The sequence below is a fragment of the Gossypium hirsutum genome, chromosome A07 (assembly GCF_007990345.1).
Source record: "Gossypium hirsutum isolate 1008001.06 chromosome A07, Gossypium_hirsutum_v2.1, whole genome shotgun sequence".
Classification (NCBI taxonomy): domain Eukaryota; kingdom Viridiplantae; phylum Streptophyta; class Magnoliopsida; order Malvales; family Malvaceae; genus Gossypium; species Gossypium hirsutum.
In genome coordinates, this window is record NC_053430.1 from 19,887,958 (window position 1) to 19,912,394 (window position 24,437).

A 24,437-nucleotide genomic window follows, 5' to 3' on the forward strand; every position below is an offset into this window, starting at 1 on the left:
GATATCTTTGAATTCTTAGAGTAATTCAACGAGGTCTCGCCTTGTCTCTATAATGATAGTGTGATGATGCTCCAATCAGTCTCCAACCTTCACGAGCTTTCGAACACTATAAAATAGAGAAAACAAAACCTAGTAAGTATATAAGTAAGTTCATATAACAGAAATTAAACTTACCAATCTCATTTATTAAAATTAAGCATACAATAACATGTTTTCCATCAACTTGGCAAATTGCCTAAACACATATACTCAATCAAACAAGTTAGTTACATAAGTCTCATGTATATCAAATAAGCATAGATGAGCTCATCATGAAACAATTCATCAAAATACTCAGAATCATTTAAAATATAATTCTATTTATTTCACACTTTCTCTTGTCGGAGTTTTATCCTTTTAATTACTGAAATATCGATGGATACTTAAGTAGTACACTCAAAGTGTACATATCTGTAAACCGTCAATTCATAATTGAGAGTACCCATAAGGGTACATACTCAGGAAGCATACTCTCGAGCCACATGTTAGAATGCTCAAATGAGCCATGTAATCATGTAACATGGCACTTATCCAAGCTAATCAAGAAACTCTAAGAGTTTTTACTCGGGAAGCTCATAGAGCCTTTCAGATATCTTTGAAGAGATAATATCAGGGAGCTTCAAATAAGGTAATAGAGAGTTCAAGCGAGCTTAGCAGGATACTTAGGAAGAGCTACGTTTGTGTCCGCATTATATACAGGATCACAACCGATCACATGTCAGGACGCTCACAAAGAGCTACGGTAATGTGCAACAAATGCAAATCATTACTGATCAGGATACTCGTAAGAACTATATATCAGGATACTCGAGAGGCCTATATTGGGATTACTCGTCTGAGCTAAACCCCATTTGCAGTATATGCAGAATTACATTTCATGTATGGAAAATCACATGTATCCATCAATTTTCATTTTTCAAGCGGAACTTATTAACTTTATAACATTTTTAATCATATAATCTTTCATGTACATTTAACATACATATAAATCACATAATTACATGCCACAATCAAATCAATTACATTATTCAATTCAAACATATTAACATGCATAATTAAGTTACACGAACTTACCTCGATATTAGTTTGTATAAGAAAATCTACTAATCCGAAACTTTCTCTTTTCCTCGATCTAGCTTTGAATTTAAGTTATCTGGATCTATATAAATTAATATAATCATCAATTTCTCACATTTCATATTCAATTGAATTCAGTTTATACCTTAGGTAAAATTACAATTTTCCCCTAAAGTTTTCATAAATTCCAATTTCGTCCCTAGGCTTGGAAGATAAAATTCATGCGATTTACTCCTTATTCCAAACCTAACCAAAATTTCAATATAAAATTTAAAGCATATGTATTCTATAAAATTCAAATTTTTTCTTCAAATTTCAAAACTTTACAAATTAGTCCCTAAATCACATTTTCATCAAAATTCACTTTGTCAAAGTTGTTTATCTATCAAATCTTTCATTTTCTACCATAAATTTAAAAATTTAAGCATATTCATCAATGGAAAATTTCTATACTTTGATAACTTTTCAAATTAATCCCCCAAATAGATAGATTAGATTATTCCGATTTTAAAAATATAAAATTACTAAAAATAGGACAAGAATACTTACCAATTTAAGCTAAGAAAGCTTGTTTTCTCTTTCCTAGGGTTTCCATGCATATTTTTGGGGAAGATGATGAAAATAAGATGATGTTATCTATTTAATTTAAGTATCATCTTTCAATTTTGTCACTTTCCAATTTAGTCCTTAGCCTTTTTTAATTTTTCCATGGATGAATCATCAAAAATATCTACTAACTTTTCTTTAATGGTCTAATTCCATATAAGGACAAATTCCATAGCTATTTGATCCTTCTAGCTACTAGAATCCAACTTTTGCATTTTATGCAATTTGGTCCTTTCCATAATTAAGCACATAATCGGTAAAATTTTCTTATTAGAATTTTCATATAACGTTCCTATCATAATACGGACCATGCAATAATATTAAAATAAAATTTCTTTTCGGCTTGGATTTGTAGTCCGAAAACCACTGTTTCGATTTCACTGAAAATGGACTGTTACACAAAGGGGATCCGAGGCTTCTCAAATCGAAGGTGGTTCTTGACGACGGCTCTTAACAGGTGGTTCTTGACGGCGGCTCTTAACAGGTGAAAATTTCAACTTTGTGTTTATTCTTATTTTTTTAGATAAAAAAGCAAATAAAATAAACTATCATTTTTTTAAACTTCGTTTTTTTGTATTTGATTTGTTTTTTTTTTCTTTTTGTTTACAATCGTCTTTGGCTTTTATAGCCAAACATATATTACAAAATATACATTTTCTTTTCTTTCTCTTTGTTTTCCTGTTTTTGTTTCTTTGCTTCTTGTTTATGCTTTTTTTTTTCTTTTTTTGTAGGTGTTTGGGGCAGTCAACGACGATGGGAAACCATGCCTTGCCATTTCGGTGAAATGAAGGTAGACCTTGGGCAACACGCCTGCGGACGTGGAGAGAAGCTGTGGCGGCTGGTGAAGTTTTAGAGGTGGCTAGGATTTCTTGTTTAGTTTTTAAGTTTTGAGCATTTAAGGGTTTTAAGTTAACAGATTAAGTATTTAGGGTTTTGAGTTTGTAAATAGACTTTTTGTTAATGAACTTTTATTATTTTTATTTATTTATTTTTGTCTATTTTTATCTAGGTCGGACAGATTTAGGCCATTACATATATAAACTATTATTATATTCTCAACCAATACTAACAAGCAAGTGCTTTTTTGTTTTCCTTTTCGAAAGGAGAAAGCAGTAGTAAAATTGGAGAATTTTGATATCACATATCATTTAGTTTAGAAATTAAATCTAATAAAAGAACATGAAATATTATATTTAACTTTTAAAGTTATAACTTGATTCTCTAAAAAGGATTATATATTGATCCATGAGCTGGCTTAAGTCTAGCCAAGTTGGTTTATAAAATATTTTCTAGGGTTGACTTTTATGGATTTGGAAGAAGCTAGCGAAGCTGTACGAGGCATGTGCTCCAGATGTTTCGAACTCATCATTAATAAACAATCACATTATGTATAAATATATTATCTTCTAATATAAATGATTTTACAATGTGGTAGTAATTGGTTTAGGTATAGGAAAAACATGTCATTTTCTAACGTGGAACTCTCTGCTTCTCTTAAACTTTCAAAATTGTTTCCTATCAGTCAAACTCTCATTCAAAGGACGAAAATTATCCTTCAACCTACTCTTATATTTGATTTAGACTCCAATCTCTATATTTTCTTATCATTTTCATAACAAAATTCTTTTTTCATTTACTTAGCCGAATCCCAAGCGGTCAATGCAAAATAACTTGGTCATGCTAGGATAAAAATAAATACCGTATGAATACATAAATATTTTATAATTAATGTATCATTGGTATATAATTTTCATGTATCATTTTAATAAATAATAATAATATACATTTTCGTTAAATTAAATAGAAAATATAAATGACTTGTAAATAAATACTAATAATTTTATTTAAATATAATTAATCATTAATCATAATTATTATAAATAAATATTAATAACTATCGAATTTAAGATCTTGAGTTTAAGGTCTCAATTTTAAAGTTTAGTATCTCGAGTTTAAATTTTAAGGTTTTAACATTTATTTAAAATTAATTATTATTTAATTATATTTAAATAAAATCATTAATATTTATAATTTATTTATAATTTTTATTTTATTTAACAATAAGATGTGATATTATTATTTATCTATTGTACAGTCTCCCTAATTTATTATTTAATGATGTGATTAAAATGCGTTTGATTAAAAGCCTAATGATAACATAAAACCCACATGCATGTTATAGTGTTATTTTATTACTATTTTTTAATTTCTCGCATTTCCTTTTAAGCTTTTTTTTTTGGTGAAAAGAAACGGAATAAAATTAACTACTTAAAACAATCATTTTCTTTATCAGCTTGTAATAAATTAAAAACTTCCTTAGGAGCCTCATTAAAAATTTGCAGACTGGATTTCCAATTCAGACCAAATTTAGCAAGACGATCAGCCACCAGATTTCGACTCCTTGGAATATGCTTAACTTTCCACTGTCCTTCCACTCTCATGGTGCGTTGAGTCCTTCTGAGTACAGTAATCCCAGATTCCTCCAAAGCTAACTCAGACAAAACTTAAACCACTTCAAGGTTATCAGACAAAATCGAGATTTTCCCGAATCCCATATTAAGCAAAATGAGAATTCCATCAAGAATGCCCCAGACTTCAGCTTCAAACGGAGAACACACTCCTAAAAAGCGAGAGAACCCCACTATCCAATTTCCTTCATGATCCCTAGCCACTCCTCCGGTGGCAGCATACCCAGAATCTCTGGCCACTACCCCATCCGTGGAATTGAAAATCCAAGAATTATCCAAAGTATTTTCAGGAATCAACCTGTGATTGTTCCTTTTATCTGTTGTCATGCGTGTTTCATATTACCGAGCCCAACAACTAGAGATCTTAACCACCTCAGTTGCTGACCAGGAAAGCTTCTGGAAGATAAAAAGATTTCTATTCTTCCATATACGCCACGCAATTACACCAAATAAGCACAGCCAATAAAGTCCACTAACCTGTATTCTTTCATAAAAACAAAGGTTAAGTGTAAACCAATAAGAAAGGGGAGAAGAAAAGAACTTTTGTTTAAGTTGACTTAGAAGTACAAGCATCCACACATTCTTTGCATAGGGACAATCACGGAGGGCATGAGTCAAATCTTCAATCGCATGTTCACATAAAGCGCACGAAGAAGAGTTTCCAATCCCTCTTCTTACACGTTCTGAATTAGTAAGGAGTCTTTGCTGATACGCTAACCAGAGGAAGACTCTAACTCTTTGTGGTCCTGGGTATCTCCAAATAGACTTCTATTGATTGACCGGAGGATTCCAAGTAGACTCTTTTAAGGGCAATAAGCACTCCGAATTGAGAAAACACCTGAAGACGACTGAGAACAAATTACCCTATCTGAACCTGAATCAGGATGCGGGGGAGGAATGCTAATAATTCTACAAATCACTTCTTCAGGTAGCCATACTCGAAACATATCCAAATTCCTGCTTCCATCTAGATTGAAAAATTCCCTAACACTGTAATCAAGATTAAAATTCGAAAAAGATGGAATTTTAGAGATTAACGAGCCCATACCTGGGATCCAAGTGTTTTTCCAATAGCGGACAGTAGAGCCATCACCAATTGACCAAATTAAATTTTCCCGAAATAAAAGCCATATCTTAGAAAGAGATCTCCATAAGTAGGAACATTGACTCCTACTAATCGAATCCGGAAGTAGATATTTCCACCTATACTTAGAACGAAGGACACGAACCTAAAGATCATCACTTTTGGAAACAAGACTAAATCCGAGTTTCATAAGAAAAGACTTATTTTGATAATCCAAGTGTCTAAAACCAAGACCACCCCAGCTCCTTGGCTGACAAATAGAGTCCCAGCCAACAAGGGACATTTTAGAGTGTCCATCAGTACTCTCCCAAATAAATTGTCTAGCCAATCTCTCAATCTCTAAACACACACCTCTCGAAATCATCAGAGACTGCATAAAGTAATTGGGAATCAAGAGAAAAACTGATTGTGCCATTATGATTCTCCTTGCCATAGATAATCTCCTAGCATCCCAACTCTGCAGTTTTCGCCTTACCTTATCCACAACAAAGCTAAGTGTGTATTTAGTAACCCTCTCGTGAAGAAGAGGAACACCTAAATACTTGCCTAAATTCTGAACTTCCTGAAAACCAAAAATCTGAACAATTTGATTACGAACTTCTCTTGGGGTAATTTTGGAAAAGAAGATATTACTCTTCCCACCACTGACTCTGTGACCCGAGGTCTTGCAAAACTGATTAAGGATGGAATCGAGCAACCGAGCTTGGGCAATATGAGCTTTGCCAAATATAACCAGATCATCCACAAAAAATAAATGTGAGAGAGCAGGGCCATTACGAGACAGTCATATAGGATCCCAATTGCCGCTCTCCATTTCTGATCGAATAATATGTCCCAACCAATCCATGCAAAGAACAAACAGATACGGCGATAAAGGACATCCTTGCCTGATTCCTCTAGCTGGTTTGAAATTACGAGTAGGCACTTCATTCTAAAGAATCTGCATTGTAGAGGAGGAAATTGCAGACATAATAACTTTATTTAGAAATATAGGAATACCGGCCGCCCTTAACGAGACATCAATGAATTTCTAACTAACTCTGTCATAAGCTTTCTCCAAATCGAGCTTTATGGCCATCCAATCATTCCTTTTCTGCTTACCTTGCATAAAATGAATGACTTCTTGGGCAAGAATAACGTTATTCGAAATGTTCTGGCCAGCAATAAACCCGGCTTGTTCCTAAGAGATCAACTTAGGAAAAATCAATTTAAACCTGTTAGCGATCACTTTCATGACCAACTTGTACAACACAAAGCATAAGCTGATAGGCCAAAATTGGCTGAAGTCTTCAGGGTTCTCTTTTTGGGGAATTAAAATAATCAAAGTGTTATTCAACTCCTGGTCAATCTGCCTCCCAACAAAGATCTGTTTGACCCACTGACACACATCCCTACCAATAATATCCCACTAACTTTGGAAGAAGAGAACATGATACCCATCGCTGCCAGGCGCTTTTAGCGGCGCTATATCAAATAACGCCCTTTTGATTTCCTCATTAGTGACCTCAGTTTCTAAAAAAAAAAACCTTTGAAGGGGTAAGTTTAGGAAAGTCAAAATTAGGTAGGAAAGTCAAAATAGGCATACCCCTTGAAGTATGGGGAGTTTCACCATAGAGCCTTTCAAAAAATTCCACCGCCTTAGCTTGCAAGATATCTTGATCAGAACACCAATCCCCATCACCAAATCGCAAGGTAGGAATGTGATTGAATTTTCTTCTCTTATTCGTGTGGCTATGAAAAAAATTTGTATTCCTATCCCCAAAATGAAGCCAGTCACACCGAGCCTTTTGTCTCCAAAGTAATTCCTCATAGTTAAAGACGTTTTCCAACTTATCCCGAACGTCAGCTTCCTTTTAAGCTAACTGACTAGAAAGAAAGTGATCAATGGCTTTTTGAATGTTGTTAAGGGATCGCTTAAGAATCCGCTTGCGTGCTCCCAAGAAACCATACACATTCCTGTTCTAAGTTTTAACAAAAGAAGTAAAATTATTAAGAGAATCAACCATGTTACATGTATAATTCCATTCTTCTTTAACAAAGGTGGGAAATGTGCTATGCCACCCTGCTAGGAATTTGAATGATCTTCTTTTAAAAACACCAAACTTTGGGCTAGTGGAAAGCAAAAGCGGTAGATGATCTGACTTAATGTGAGTAAGGTGCTGAACCAAGCATTGCGGAAACGTTGACATCCAATCATCATTTGCAAGTGCTCGATCTAATCTTAAAAATGTGCCACCTCGTTGCCAAGTGAAGGAAGGTCCACTAAAGCCTAAGTCCTGCAGAGCACAAGAGTCAACAAAATTACCAAAAAAATTACAACGTTCACCTATATTGAATGGACTTCTCTTTTCAGAGGGAGATAGTATAGTGTTAAAATCTCCCAGGATAAGCCAAGGGATAGAATGGTTAGGAGCGATAGATTGTAATCCTTCCCAAAGAAGCTTACGTTTCAACCTGTTAAGGCTACCATAAACAAAAGAAATAAAAAGAGGCTTATTGAAAATAAAATTATTGATGCGAAGAAAAATAAATTGTGGGTGACTAGAAATAATTTGAATTCGAATAGAATCCTTCCATCCCATCCAGTTACCACCTGAAAAGCTAACTACTTCAACACGATGGGATGAATTGAAACCCAATTGCTCTATAACAGAATTGGCTTTTTTACCATTTACTTTCGGTTCAACCAGACAAACAATATCTGGACTATGCTCCGAGTTATATTCACGAAAGGCTCGGATAAATTTTCTATTAGCACAACTTTGACAGTTCCATGAGAAAATTTTTAGATTAGGTTCCATCAAAATAAGAAATAAAATAAAATAAAATAAAGGTCAAAGCAACTAAAAAAATCAAAGTTTACGTAATAAAATTAAAAGGATTAAACCCTAAAAAAAAAACAAACAAAACCAGCCTTACTGCTTAGGGGTATTGAACCCCTCCAACTTCTCATCAATTTCGGAAAAACTTCCAGAATCATTCTCCTTGGCAATGACCGAAATACTTTCAGTCAACTGTTCCATGGATTTTTTTTAGGGAAACACGGTAGTAACTAGAATTTTTAAAATGAATATTGCTACCATGTAAGCTTTTATTTTGGTTACTGTTTTTGCCTCTGATTTTCAGGCCTTTTCCCGATTCAAAATTCCCTACCGGAGGCAAGGAGCCATTTAAGGGCTGAGACTCTTTGTTGTCGAAGAAAACGACTGCCGAGTGCTTGCCGGAATCAAGGTTCCCTACGTCGACCGACCCTTCACCTCTGTCAACCACCTTTAACTTCGAGGCCATTTGGTGCATAACAGACTCCCTTTCGGTGTGTAAAGATTCTCCAACGTTGGCCCGCTCAGTTCCAATTTTTGCCACTATTAGGGATCGGTCACTACTGCCATTACTGACAGCGTCCTATATCCTCCTTTCTTCTTGAACAGAACGGTCTAAAGAATTACAGGCCTGGATAGAAGAGTAAGCTTCTAGGCCCAATCCATTTGATAGCTTATCAACATTCTTTTCTGTTTTATTGGTGTGGGCCGATTTAGGACCTAGAATTGGAGTTTTATCCCTTATGCTAATCGGGCCAAACCCAATTTTGGAACTCTTCTCCTGGGATTTACCTTTGCTATTTTTCTTATTAATATCTGCATGCCCATTAAATTGAACCCCCGAGTTTTTTCTTCGTTGATCTTCAATTAAAATGTCTTTCCCTTTAATTTTTCAGAAATCAGCCATCTCCCTATCTTGCATTTCTATATTCTTCGAACTACTGAATCGAGAACCTTCTTTGTCTTTCTCATAAAATTCGGATAATTTTTGTTGACTATCTCGTGGCTTGCGCTTAGATTTCCTCTCTACAATCATCCACGGTCCGAAATTTCCATCTTTCTTCTCCGGTTCTTCAACGTTCAAATTTTGAATCTCTGGTTCCGCCTTAGGCGAGCCCCTGTTTCCCTCAGCCATGGATTCAGTAGATTTGAAATTGCAAATGTTTTCAACATGCCCGTACCATCCACAGTGAAAATAGATTGTGGACAGGGATTCATATTCAACCTTCTAATTTCGGCCATTAATCAAGATTTGAGACACCAAAGGCTCTTCTATGTTGACATAAACGACTAATCTAGCGAATCTTCCCCTCGTCCTGCTATCGGTGTTCATGCTAATTTGACAACTTTGCCCACAAGTTCACCAATTTCAGTAATTATTTTACGGTTGTAGAGATAACTAAGAAGCGTAGGGAATCTAATCCATGCCATCACTACACTTGGGTAAGCTTGTGTAGGATCGAAAGCCATCGTCCAAGTCTGAACAGTCAAATATTGGCCGAATATAGTCCACGGACCTTCAGAGAGAGCCTTTTCACAGTCTAATTTATTCTGAAATTTGACCAGAAAGTAGCCATTTTCAAATGTCCATCATGTGAATAGGGGTTGAGGGTCTCCACATGTTGTAAATCTTGTTCTGTAAAACTAAAAAATCAATGTTATGACCTAAGAGCTTTAAAATCACAGTATTATCCATACCTTGAATGAAGATTTGATGGATCCGATCTGAGAAAGTGATAGAAGGCACGCCATTCACAACAGATTTCTGTATGTCTCCTTCTACAATATCAATGGTGTCCTTTTCACCCGAGTTGTTAAATCCATCATTTGAGGAGTGACCGACAAGCATGTCTCTCCAAGAAGTAGGCTGGTCGGAGATCATCTCGACCACCATGTCATTGCTCATCCCATCCTTCTTGTCCTTGAACCTAACTTTCTTGGGTATCATCTCCTCCACAGTGGATTCCCCAGGGTCGGTAATATCACAGAGAGAATTCATATTTTCTTTTACTGTCTCGTTAATTTAGGTTATTTTATTTTCCTTTTTATTCCCTTTTAAGCTTTTTTCAAGCATTCAAATCATGGGTTTTTTTTTTCTTTTAGGTATACAATGCTTCAACTTTACTCTTTACTTATTTATTTATTCTTTTTTGGATATGTAAATAGGCAGTTCTTTATTCATTTACTTTGAAATCCTCTTAATCCTGACTTGGAGCTCTTAATTGTGGGTGTAATCACATGTTCTTTTTAAATATTTCCAAAAATTACATAAAGTAAGATTCCAAATTTATTTTTATGACTTAAAAATAGTTTTATGAATCATAGTGAGTAAACTCAAATTGTATAATTTTGGGGAAAGAAAAAACTCAAGTTGTATGATATATTATTTTATTAAAAATGTAACAAAAACAACGTCAGGCTCTATTTAAATTAGTCACACTACTTTATTGTTAATTAATTTTTTAATCTTTTAATTTCTATCTATATATTTGTTATAATAATTAAGGGTCTGTTTGATTGCCAGTAAAATATTTTCCGTAAAATGATTTCTGGAAAATGTTTTACTTTTTTGTAAAATGATTTACTGAAAAATATTTTCTGGTGTTAGATTGAATCAGTGTAAAATATTTTCTGCTGTTTGACAGATTTCCTGAAAATATTTTCTGAAAAAGTTGTTTTTACATATATTAATATATATTAATAAATTTTTATATTTTAAATTGTTTTTACATATATTGCAATGATTTATTTATAATAATACTCAATTATTAAACTACAATATTAATCGTTATAAATTGAAAAAAAATACATTCTTATTATTAAACTACAATATTAATCGTTATAAATTGAAAAAAAATGCATTCTTATTAGTTGGAAAAAAAGTGAAGAGAAATGGCTAAAAATTTACCTTTTTTATTTTATTATTTATTAAATGGGAAGTAAACTTCATACAATACAACATTCTTGAGCAATAATTAAATTCCCAATAGACTAAACTTGTGATTAATTTGGTCAAAAATCAATCAAAGCTTAGGAGTTTGACACAATTAATTCAACCTTTCTCTATAAAATGAAGTATAAGCTTTATGGTAATCGAACATCTCTCTTAAGATCATCAAATGTTTTGTGAGAGTCAAAATTTCTAATGGTTAACCATTTACAAATGATGAAGTATTGTTGTCTAAGAGAGAGAGTAGTGATATATGTATACCATATAAACATACACTACTTTTTCTAAATGTCTGTACATATTAACAAACTTTAATACAACAATACAACTACATGTTGTTGTCTAAGAGAGAGAGTAGTGATATATGTATACCATATAAACATACACTACTTTTTCTAAATGTCTGTACATATTAACAAACTTTAATACAACAATACAACTACATGCATGGTATTGATCCTTTACCTCCTTTTATGTATGTATATGTACTAGCTGATGTAGAATTTTAAGGGCAAGACTAGCTTGAAGATTCTTCTTAAGTCGGCTCATTCCTTCATAGGGAAAAAAATACAGAACGAAGCTTGAATGAAGAAGAAGTCTCAACAACTTCAAGCTGCGTCATGATGATTGAGAAATTCTATTATACAAGGATACACTAGATCTACGGCCTGCATCAAAAGGAAGTGTAAATATTTAGGAGAAGCAATGTTCCAATTGGAATAACAGGAACATTTAGGACCTGTGCAGGGTCTGCCTGCTCACCGAAGAGAAATAACATCAGATTATTGTCAATATACATACAAGCAGATAATAACACTTCACAGAGAAACAATGCTTAAGCAATTTCGCTTCAATAACACTTGCCAAGGGTAAAAGCAGTTTGAGTGACGATCTAGAAGACATATAGTCCAATGATAATGCCAACGTAGTGACTGCTGCCAATCCAGAATCCTTTCCTTCATAACCTTATAAAAACAAGACATTTTAGCACTCCTATATATTGTTCAAGATACAAAGTCAAAGTAAGATGAAAAGTTTACTTATAAAACTATTCCATCAAGTAGCCTACCGGGACATATAAAACTCTTTTGGACTTATACAGCAACGATTTTGATTCCATCTAAGGGCCTTAAAGAGTTCAAAATTAATTGGCTCTACTCATAAAGGACTCAACATCATCCTGGTTGACATGTTTTAGCTGTGATAATTAAAACGCAACAGTTTGAACTCTTAGATTAGCCTTAATAAGCAAAATAAAAAGGTTCAAGCATCAGATAGTTGAACCAAGCGTAGCATTTTCTTTTGTGAGTTTAACCAATATTATCAGTACCTAGATCAACATAATTTGTGCACAAAGTTTTCTATTCTTTTATCTATAAATAAATTACTGTTAAAATGTTTAACCGGTCTAAGAAGTGATTATAAACTGTTTACAAGTCTATTTCAGTCGGTGCTGTGTCCAAAGGAAATGAAATTCAAGTTGGTCACAGCTTCAAAATGCTAAATAAATTCTAATCATAACAGAACAGAGAAATTAAACATGCAGTTATGTGTTAATATAACAAACTATTTTGCAATACCAAAAAGGTAATAGCCAAAAGGATATGCAGTAATAGGTTTTACATAGGTCATAAAGGTAGATGAACAAGCAAGTTTTTACAGAATCTTACCACATCGTGATAGCATCGCATATAGCAAGATACTGCCCATAGAATGACCAATTGCAAGTAACTTGCCATCCTTTGGTTCACTCTTATCCTTTATGTATTCCATCTAAGATAAAAATTTTAGTTTAACAATACTCAAGTTAGTTGTCATGGCTTACGAATTGTCAGCTGGTGTACGCATCGCATAAGGGAGGCACCTCACCACAGCAGGGACGTCTTCTTCTAGGTAGTTATCAAAGTCCCAATCATACTTGGAAATAAGATCAAGTTGTTTCTGCATATCTTTTAGTGCTGTAGAAATGCTGTTTTGCATATCAAAAGCACGTACTGGAGATGATCTTTCAGCTTCTTCAATTATATTTACAAGCTTTTCAATTAAATCCGTAATTTGACTGGAAAAAGCATATCTTTTTTCTGTTTTTGAAAACCTCTTATAATCTGTACCCTTACCATAAAAATCCTTCCTCTGAGAAATAGAATCTAAAGGGTCTATATATTGTCCAAAATCCATTCCTTGTGTACTCAATCCAGCACCTCTGAGTTCAATAATCCAAGTATCATATCCTTGACTGCACATGAAGCGTGCGAACGAGGACTGAACATGAATTTGCATCATCAATAGACTTAAAAACAAGAACCCCAAGAAAGCTAAAAGCCTAGAAATTACAATCCAACGGAAGAAACTCTATAAACAGAATAAGCGTAACCCCACAAAGCCATAAGCTACGAAACCACAATCCAATGGAAGAAAAGTTAAGAACATCGAGAAATACAATTAAAAGCTAAAAATTAATAACAAAAAGAAACCCATAAAAGCTATGAGGTTTAGAAAATTACAAACCCATCACGTAGAAGCTTGGAAATTGCATTAATTCACCAACAAAAATAATTCAAAGAGAATGAAGAATGGATTGAAATTCGGGTATAGGGTCAGAGCGGGAAGGATTGAGGGAATCGAAATGAAGAATGGATTGGAATGGGAGAAGCCACAGAAAATGAGTAGAAATGAAAGTGGAAATAGAAAACATACATTTCTAAAGAAAGTCTGCAAAGAAAATTTTGAAGCTGAGACGATGAGAGTGTAGAGAAGAGAATAGAAAATGTCTTACGGAAGGAAAATCGGTAAGACGTTTTCCAAAACTAAGGAAGTGATTTTACCCGTGTTTGTAAAAGGTTTTCCTTGTGGAATTCATTTTCCTCCAATCAAACACCGGAAAATGGGGAAAACCAATTCCGAAAAATATTTTCCCCTATCAAACAGACCCTAAGTAATAAAATGTAGAATAGTATAAAGATGACAGTTTACACCGTAAGAGATGCAGAGAACTGTTAGGATGGGGCTATTCACATCGTATATATACAGTGTAGTGAGCTGTTAGTAGTAGTTTGAGAGGGTTAAGGTTGTACTTGAGCAAAGTATGGATATGTGTTTAATGACTTGTCCCTTCTCTTTCTGAAAAAGGGGTCATTTATAGATTGAGGGCTTAGAATGGTGCCCTTATCCCATAATTACCTCCTTGGTAGAGTCCATTTTAAACTTATATTAGGGTATGATCTAGATAGGATCATCTTCAAGGTTGGTGAGCTTAAGAAGTTGAAAACATTAATGTGATTGGATCTAATGTGACAGTTGTCCTTGGTAGCATCATACCAATGCTATTTCCATAAATGAATCTGTAATGGCATAGGATGCTCATGTGTAGGAGGCATGGGAGATGCTTAGGTGCACGAGTATAAAAATTGTCCCCCTAATTGAAGAAAAGTTTATAAAGTAAGCTTCTCTAAAAAGACTATGATGTTAGAGTGGTAGGGTGTGACTTTGGGAAGGTGGAGATTGATGTCCTTTGGTATATCGATGGTAAGGTTTAGTGATTACTTTCGAAGTAATTTCAAAATTTTGAAACATCGTCTTTAATGGGCGGGATTAGTAACTTTTAATGTGGAGTTGTTTAATTAGCTAGCAATCATGTCGCTTTTAGGGATCTTTTGTTTCTTCTATCCTTTCTTTCTTTTAACCAACATGTTTATTCTTTTATTAAAAAAAAGTCTTAGGGCTTTTTTTAGGGGAACTTTCGTTTCAAACTTTTTTAAATGTCTTTCTATTTTCCCAAGTGTTCTTATTCTTTAGCTTATTCATTCTGTTTTCCAAGTTCATCAAATTCCCTTTTTAATTTGGTAAGTTTTTATTTTATTTTGTCATTACTTGAGTCTTACATTTTGTCACTTTTCTTTCATGTTTGTTTTGCATCAGTAGCAGATCTTTTAATAAAGTCCAGTAAGAGGAAATAAGAAATTAGGGGGATGATTGTCTCACCATTAGCAACCAGGTTCTTTGTACCGTCATGAAGGATGATATGCAATGAGTCCTTTAATTGAAGGGACTGATGATCCCAATTACTGCTATAAGTTCTTCTTCAAAAGTAGAAAAAATTAGTTAGTTGATGTTGTAAATAATGGAAAAGGCATATTTTTGCCCCTATACATTTTCTTATTAAGCTTTCATCTACTCTTGCATCCATGGTTCATGAGGGTTTTCACTTCCTTTGGTGTAGCATCAAGGTAGTTGGCTAGAGGTTCTTGGTATCTATTAATGGCTTTCTTTCAAGATTGTTGTATAAGGGAAAATGAGCCATGCAGTTAACCTTAATTTCGTCCAGTTCTTACACGAGCAATATCAGTAAGGACTACTTTTTTCAACAACATAAAGATGTCGACGTACCCATATTCAGTAGTGGATATATTTACATAGAAGGTCATCTGAGTATCTTTCTCTTTCTAATAATGTGGAAGGAAGCTAGTACTTGAAAGTTGATCAAAAGGACCAATCTAAGGAATAATTATTTCAACCATTATAAACAGGGTAAGTGCTTCTTCATTACTAAGTTGCTAAGGTTCAACCTCATTTGGGTCAACTATTTTAAGGGGAAGATTCCTGATAAACCGTAAGATATACATATTTTTACCCCATGTTTGACATATTTATGGATGATTTTTCCTTAGTTTTATTGAATTCGATGCTCCTAATCCTTTAATTTCATGTTTTATACTCATGAGAGCTTAGGATAGCAAAAAGAGCAAGAAACGGGCCAAAAACGGACAAATTGAGACTAAATCAGTGTTGCACACGGCCTAGGTACTTCCACACGGGTAATCCACACGCCCGTGTGTGACACACGAGTAGACTACACACCTGTGTGTCATGGCCGTGTCGACTAAGAACCAACTCAGTATTGCATACGGCCTGAGCACCTTCACACGGGCGTGGCACACTGTCGTGTCCCTGCCGAGCCCAAGCCTAGTTCTATTCGGAAAAGGGCACTTTTGAGAGTTTTGAAGCATTTTAAGGCCTATATAAACACCTTAGAAGAGGATTAAGGGGAATGCACAAAGTTGGAGGTAGAAAATACTCGCGAATAGCCATCGGAATCACCTTGGAGCCAGGATCTACATAAAGACTGAAGATTTCCATCCAATTTCCTAGAAGTTCTTTGGGTTTTCTTTATATTTTTTTGTTTTCCAAACTTTGAGATGTTTTCCATTATTATTATGAACTAAACTCCCTAAATACCTAAGGGAGATGAACCCTATGACGAATTTTATTACTTTTTGAATTATATGATAAAGACTTATTCTTATTCTTAATTGTGAGTTCTAAATTCTTGTTTTAATATTCCAGGGTATTAATTCAGGTTTTGATGTGCTTAATCAGCGGAGAAAAAGTCCCTGTTTAAGAGTAGATCATCCATAATTAAGCGGAGTTGAATGTACTCCTAGAGATAGGACGACATAAATCTACCGGATTAGAGTCAAATCTAATAAGGGAATCCATAGATCGAGTTAATGCGACAATAGGGGTTTTAATTAGAAAGAGATTTCAATTAATCAAACTAGAGTCAGTTGTTTTTAGTCTCGAAAGGGATAATAACATAAATTAGGGATTTCTACGGAATAAGTCAAGTGAATAAATCATCTAAGTCAAAGGTAATAAGTGAAGTCTAGGTGGATTCTTTCTTTGGTATTGTCTTCGCCATTGGTTTTTTTCAAAAGTATTTTCCAACTTTCATCTCTGTCATAATCTTAGTTAAATTAGAAAATTAGTTTAGTTTAAAAACACACTTTAATTCTTAGGCTAGATAATAAAAAGATAGTAATTACTAGTACTTTTAGTCCTCGTGGATACGATATTTCCGATCTCACCATAACTATACTACTGTTCGATAGGTGCGCTTACGTTAAGTTGAATTTTTAGTTAGTTACACGACCATCAATTCCTAATGATGTAGTTCCTACCAATGTTGAGTATTTAAGGGACCAAATAAACCTTGTAGTGTAATCCACACAAATAGATAGTTGGTTGCTGGGAGTTGCAAATGAGTTGAACCAAATGATAATAGGAAAAATAAAGCACATGAGACCCTACAAAAGAAGACTTCTAGAAAGTAAAAAGGGTTGTAGATGTCGTCACATAAAAAACCTTGTAGTGTGACCTACAATTGTTGTTTACTGAAAGTGATTGATTGATTGCAGTAGTCAACATGGCTTGTGTAACAACCCGTTTTCAGTAAAATAAAAACAGTAGTTTTGGGATCACAAATCTGACGAGTAATTTTTATTTTATTATTATTTTAATGTCTACGGTATAATTTAGTGTCGTATAAAAATTTGGTTAAGAAATTGTGATGTTTGCATATTTAATTTAGTAAAAAGGACTAAATCGTAAAAGGTACAAAAGTAGAGTTCTATTAGTTAAATGTATCTATTAGCTATGAAATTAAATGGTAAAGGAATTTATATGGTAATTAGACCATTATTATTAGAAGTGGACATTCATGGACATAAAATTTAGTGAATTTAAGGTAAATCAACAAGGTTAGATATGTAATTTAATAAATATGTTAAGTAAAATGAAGAAAACAAAAGATGTCATCCTTTTTGTTGTCTTCTTCCACTGAATATTAAGAGAAATAAATTCCATGGAAGCTTTCTAGGTTCGACCAACTCTCTTAGCTTGTATGTAAGTGGTTATGGACCCGTTTTTAATGATTTTTATGTTTTTAAAGTCATTGTAGCTTAATCTAGCTAGCCCAGGGACTAATTTACAAAACTAATAAAGGTCTAAGGTTTTTCCATGAATATGTTCGTATGATTTTTGAAGTTTCATGAAATATTATGAGTCCTTGTTGTTAAATAAACAACTTTTGTAAAGTGATTTTTGATGAAATTATCATTTAGGGACTTATTTATAAAAGTAGTAAAATACCTAGATAAATTTGTGAAATTTTGATTTGTATGAGGTTGTATAAGTCATTAAGTATTTCGGCTAGCATGAAATGTGGATGAAATTACATAAATGTCAATTTACGAGCTTAAGGACTAAATTGTAAAGAATTTAAAACATTAGGAGCAAAAGTGTAAATTTTCTAAGTACGAATTTTGGACTAAATTGAATATTAGGATTATTAAATGAATTGAATTTGCTTATTTAGATCAAGATAAATCTCGTAAGGATCTAGATCGAGGAAAAGCTAAAGCCTCGGATTAGTGATATCGATCTTGCGTCTTTATAATTGAGGTAAGTTCGTATGTTTAAATAACGATTTATATAACATTTTAATATTATCTTGATATATATGCTATTTTGCTAAATCCAACGACGTTTTGACGATTATCAAGTCCAGTTTGAACCTTAGGAATATATAGGATACAAATGTCATGTCATTAGGGTTACCATGTTTCGGGTGCTGGTCTTGAATGTCCTACCGATGGTTGAGTTCTAGCATTTTTTGCGGATACTTGTCTGCTTCTGTGAGTAGCATCGTGTAGCTTACATTCTGATCGTTAGCTTGTGTGAGCAGACCGATTATATGGTTTGAGTGAGCAATGATGTAAAGGAAAAGGAAATGCATGGTTTCGAGTATGAGTTTAGCACACTTTGTGTGAGCTTTCCCACGTATCCGATATTATTCTAAGTGGTTCAATGGGCATGAAAAAGGAAGGAACGATAAGTGTTCTAATGGCTATGTTATAAACCTATGGAAAGGTATGAAATGATCTATGAATATATATCTAAGTTTACAGAGAGTATGAATCCAATGGCATTATATTCATGTGAATTTACTTAATCATGTGATAATTCTACTGAATTATTTGTTAAAGCACTAATAATTGTTGTTGATGATGCTTAGGCTTGTGCCAAGCTATTGGTTGGATTGTATCATGTTTAATTTTAAAGTTATGCATTGAAATGGTAAGTTATGTTCATGATATACAAACTTACTAAGCATTATATGCTTACGTAGTTTTCTTTCCTATGTTTTATAGATTATTAGAGGCTCGATCAGTTTGGAAGCTTGCCGAAGACCTATCACATTATCCAGTGGTTATATCAGTAGATTTTGATATTTTGGTTAAATTTATAATGGCATGTATAGGGAACTTATGTTTAAAGTTTGACATGAGTGCTAAATATTGAATTTGGTATGTATATATAAGTTGGTTGCTTGGTATCATTTGGAAATGGTTAGTTTATGTCATTTATGTGATTATGATGCATGTGAGTAATAGTCCAAATGGTAAGTTTTTATGGTCATGGTATATGGTCAACTATAGTATGTTTTGGTATGGAAATTAGTTAGTTGTGTATGGTTGATGAATGGCCAAATATGCATAAGCTTAGATATGTTAAATGGTTTATGATTGATATGCCTTATTGACATATTGGTTGTATGGATTAATTGTTTAGTAAATTGGTCATTTTATGCATGTTTGGGTATGTTTTAATGATTTGGTCATATATGCAAATTGTGTCTAGGTACATGTTTAAATTGGGTGAAAGAAATGGCTTGATTTTGGCCAATTTCTTGTCCATACAACCTAAGAAACAAGCCTGTGCCTCAGTCGTATGTGACACATAGTCGTGTGTCCCCTGTAGATTTTAATGGTTGCAAGTTTTACACGGCCTAGTACACGACTTGACACACGGGCACGGACACGTGCTGGGACACGGCTGTGTGCCTCTATTTCAATTGTTACACGGCCTGAGACATGGGCGTGTGCCTCAGCCATGTGAGTAACATGGCCTGGCCATATGGCCGTATGACCCCTACAGTTCCTTTTTTAACTTATTCTTAAATGTTTCAAATGTTTTCGATTTAGTCCCGAATCATTTCTAAAGTATTTCTAAGGCCTCAATGGCTCAATTAAGGAACGATGGGCATGTATGTGAATGGATTATTTTATGATTATTGTAATGTTTGGAAATGAATGTTTTTATGTTACGTTTTTACGATAATCTTCGTAACCCTATTCCAACGATAGATACATGTTAGGGATGTTACATTTAGTGGTATTAGAGTTACGATTTAGTCAGTTTTCAGACTTAACGTAGTGTATACGGGTCTAGAAATACATACCATTATATAACCTGTGATAGTGTGATAACTCCTAAATCGATTTGAATTATGCTTTTATATAGATAATGTCATCCAACCGAGCTGATTCTGATGAAGCCAGAAGTAACGAGCAAGCCTCCATTCACGGAGCAATGTTGAGTGGTAGTAGGCCTGTATCTGAGGGTCGGGGAGGAGAGGCTAAGGAAGCCTTCCTCTAGATAATGAATGAATGGATTACCGAGTTCGTACAAATGAACTCGATAGCTCAACGACCTCCACCCTCAACTATTCCTTAGTCGGTTTCGGTAGGCTAAATCGAAACAATGGTTTTGAAATCACAAATCTGAGGTTGTAAAATTATTTTAATATTATTTTTAGTCTCTACAGCATGTGATTATATATGTGTGTAAGTTTCGTGAGCTAATTTTATCATTTAATAGCTCAATTTGATAAAAATGACTACATCGCGTAAAATGTAAAAGTTGCATTCTTTTTTATAAAGGTGTCTATTTGCTATGGCTTATTAAATGGAAGGTCCTTATGTTGATATTAGACCATTGATAGTGGAAATTGACATGAAAAGGGCATTAAATGGATGATATTAAATGTTTTACATTAAGGTTAAAATGGTAATTAGTATATTAAGTTAATATTAACTAAAACAAAGTGAAAATAAGCCATATTATCATCATTCATAGCCAAAAATAGAAGAACAGAATAGGGTTTGAATGCTTAAAACATTCGACACTTGTGTGGATTAATTGAGGTATGTATTTTGCTCGATTTTTTTAATGATTTTTACGTTTTTGTGATCGTTGCTTTGAGTACTAGCTAGCTCATGCCTCAATTTTTGAATTGGTTGATGAATTTTTTAGTTTCCATTAATGAATGCTTGAGCTTTGTGATAGATGACGATGAAAAATGAATAATTGTTGATAGTTTTACATGTTTTGTAAAGTGATTTTGACTAAAAATATCAATTGGGGATTAAATTGAGAAAATGTGAAATTTTGTGGTTTAAAGTGTGAAATAAATGGAAATATGGGCTGCTATGAAGCTACATAAAATTCGGCTAGCATGAAATTAGAAAGAAATTGTGTAATTTGTGATTTTGTGAAATAAGGACTAAATTGTAAGAAATGTGAAAGTTTAGGGCCAAAGTGAAAATTGACTTAAATATGTGTTTTTGGATGAATTTGAATGTATTGATGAATAAAAGAGTTAATTTTGAATGTATATAGATCAAGAACGAAAGAAATCGGATTTAGATCGGGAGAAAATGAAAGTTATCGAATAGTCGACCCCGTCTATTTATTTTGACTACGAGGTAAGTTCATATGCAAATAACGTCTTTACATTGAATTATATATGTTTTATTAAGATTGTATTGTAATAAATGAATGAGCAATTACGAGCAAGAATTGACAGAGTTACGATATCCGAAAGTCCCGTACGAACCTTAGGAATAGTATAGGATACAAATATCATGACATTACGTTACGAGATGTGATTACATGTAAGACCATGTCTGGGACATTGGAATTGTATTGAGATTACGTGTAAGACCATGTCTAGGACATTGGCATCGTTAATCGATTTCATGTAAGACCCTGTCCAGGACAGTGGCATCGATATGTGATAACATGTAAGACCATATATGGGATATGGCATTGTATGAGCTTATGTGATTTCTGAGTATCCTTAACAATTTCGAATGGTTCAACGGGAAAATTCAAGTCGAGAAAGAATATGTGAATGAGCTAAGTGACTCAAGTACGTACGAGATTCATACGAGTATTGAAAAGAGAAGTAATTGGTGAATTCAGTTGTGAAATTGAATATGTGTACCATGAGAAGGGTTTGTGCTCATATATGTGATTAAATATGCTTAACATATTTGAATTGATATGTAAATATTCATATGATGGTTTTATTTGTATATGGCTTATTAATCTTGCAAAGCTTACTTTGTGTGTTCTTTCTATGTTTTATAGACTTTTGAAGCTAGCTCTAACATCGAGGATCATCGGGAACCATCATCACACTATCGACTACTTGTTACTTTTGAAGCTTTGTATATAAGGTATATGGTATGTATAGGCTAGTAAAATAATGATATGTTTTGAGTTGTGATTTTAGCCATGAGATTTGGCTTACTTTTGGTTGAAATGTTGGTATGTATTTGGTCATTTAAGTTGGTCTAAGTGAAGTGTTTGAAAAGTGATAAAAGTAATGTATATAATGCCTTATGTTTTCGCATTGTTTGCTATGGTTGTTGATATGATTAAATGGTTTCTCATTTGGTTAGTTATTAATGCTTGAGGAAAGGTAGATTATGGTATGATTTATAGATGAGAAATTGATATGTTTTTGAGGCATGAAATGGGTGATAAGTTGATAGATAAATGGATTGAAAAGTTATGCAAGTTTGATGATTTTTGGTATAGTGAAATGGTATGTATTAGTTATGGAATTGAGTAATTGAAATGGTTGTGAATAGATGGCATTAAATGTGTATGAATTGGTAGATTTTTGGTTGCTTATATATGTGTTGAAATGATACCATTTTGATGGCTAGGTGTGCATGAGAAATGGTTGGCAAATTGGATTTGCAAATGACCTATTTTTGTCCACATGGGAAGAGACACGGGTGTGTGTCTTAGTCGTGTGTGACACACGGTCATGTTACAAGGCCATATGTCCCTTGGGGTACCCTTCGAATTAAAGTCAGTATACCCTACAATTTTCACACAGCCTAGACACACGGGCATGTCTACTAGTCGTGTGTGGCACACGGGTTGGCACATGGGCGTGTGGTCGGCCGTGTGACCTAAGTCAGTAACCCCCTTAAATTTCACACGACCTGGCACACGGGCATGTCCTTGGTTGTGTGGTGCAAGTCAATATGTAAGCCCTGTTTTCACACGGCCTATGACACGGCGTGTCTGGCAGCTGTGTAAGGCATACGGCCTGTTCACACGGGCATGTGACCTATGATTTCATGAAATTTTTTTAAGTATTCGTAATTTTTTATACTTGATCGGTTTAGTCCCGAACCACTCTAAAGCATGTTTTAAGGTCTCGTAAACCTATTTAAGGGACTTTATGTTTGTGAATGAATGATATGTGATATTGAATGTTTGATAAATGTTATATTTTTTGGGAATGCCTCGTAACTCTATTCTGGCGACGGATACGGGTTAGGGGTGTTACAGGCAAAGTGCGTGAAATGTGCCATTTCCATATTGAAAGACTCAGCCTATTAATGGTGGAATACTCTGGTTTTGGTTGTACCGAGAGATCGGATTGATTGGAAGTTTTTCTAGAAAAAATTTCGAAAGAAATACGTGAGTTAGAGGTTTTTTTGACAAGAAATGTAAAGAGTTTCTCGAGTTAAAATAGGCCAGATGACAGAATCTGAGTATGAGAGAGAATTTTTTCGATTGAGCAAGTATGCCCGAGAATGCATACCGATAGAGGTTGCTATTTGTAAACGATTTGAAGATGGATTGAACAAGGATATCAAGCTGTTAGTTAGGATTCTAGAATTCAAAGAATTTGTTGTTCTAGTTGACTAAGCGCATAAAGCTGAAGAATTGAGTAAAGCTAAAAGAAAAGTTGATTATGAAGCTTATGATTTGGGTAAGAGATCAACGGGAAAATCATATCAATCACCATCAAAGAAGTCAAAAGAATACCACAGTCATTTGACAGCTTCAGTGGGTTACTCTGGTAGAGATCAAGGAAAACGACATGCGAGTTCAAAACCTCAGGCTACGTTTGTAGCGAACATAGGCGGCGTTAAGAGTAACAAGCTTGAATGTCAACAATGTAGATGTCAAAACTTTTGTGATTGCAAAATGAAAGATGGGGCATGTTTTAAATGTGGTTTGTATGAATATTTTATCAGAGATTGCCCGGAAAGGACTAAAAAAAAAGGCTCAGACTGTTCTACTAAGCAACACTGCTGAAAGGTTGACCGCCACAGAACATTGAAAATGTGGGAAATAGTCATAGTGGGACAAATGACTTTACAGTGAGATTCGAGGCAAGAGTACAGGCTAGAGCTTACGCGACCTATGCAGGAGAGGAAACATTAGCGCTAGATGTTATCACTGGTACATTTTTTATCTTTGATACTGATGTTACTACTTTGATTAACCCAGGGTGAACACATTCATATATATACACGACTAATGTTACGAGTCAACTTTCTATCAAAATGGTTGTTATGAATTCGAAATTGGCATTGTGGTTTGAGTCAATTCATAACTTATTAATTGCATATATGTATATATGTTCATGGCATAAAGAGGTTGAAATGGTTGAAATTGTC

The 24,437-nt window shown here is 34.0% G+C and overlaps 1 protein-coding gene across 2 annotated transcripts; it reads right to left on the reverse strand.

Annotated features, from left to right (window-relative positions):
- Positions 1-11,130: 11,130 nt before the first annotated feature.
- LOC107953290 (uncharacterized) lies at positions 11,131-13,972 on the reverse strand. Of its 2 annotated transcripts, XM_016888540.2 has the most exons (4): positions 12,913-13,972; positions 12,714-12,816; positions 11,806-12,008; positions 11,131-11,711 (listed from the first exon to the last, which is right to left on the reverse strand). In XM_016888540.2, the coding sequence occupies exons 1-3, from the start codon at positions 13,324-13,326 to the stop codon at positions 11,821-11,823; spliced, it is 705 nt and encodes a 234-aa protein (XP_016744029.2). In that variant the 5' UTR covers positions 13,327-13,972; the 3' UTR covers positions 11,131-11,711; positions 11,806-11,820. The 2 variants fall into 2 exon arrangements, with proteins under 2 accessions (XP_016744029.2, XP_040973649.1); XM_041117715.1 differs by having other exon boundaries at positions 11,131-12,008.
- Positions 13,973-24,437: the final 10,465 nt, after the last annotated feature.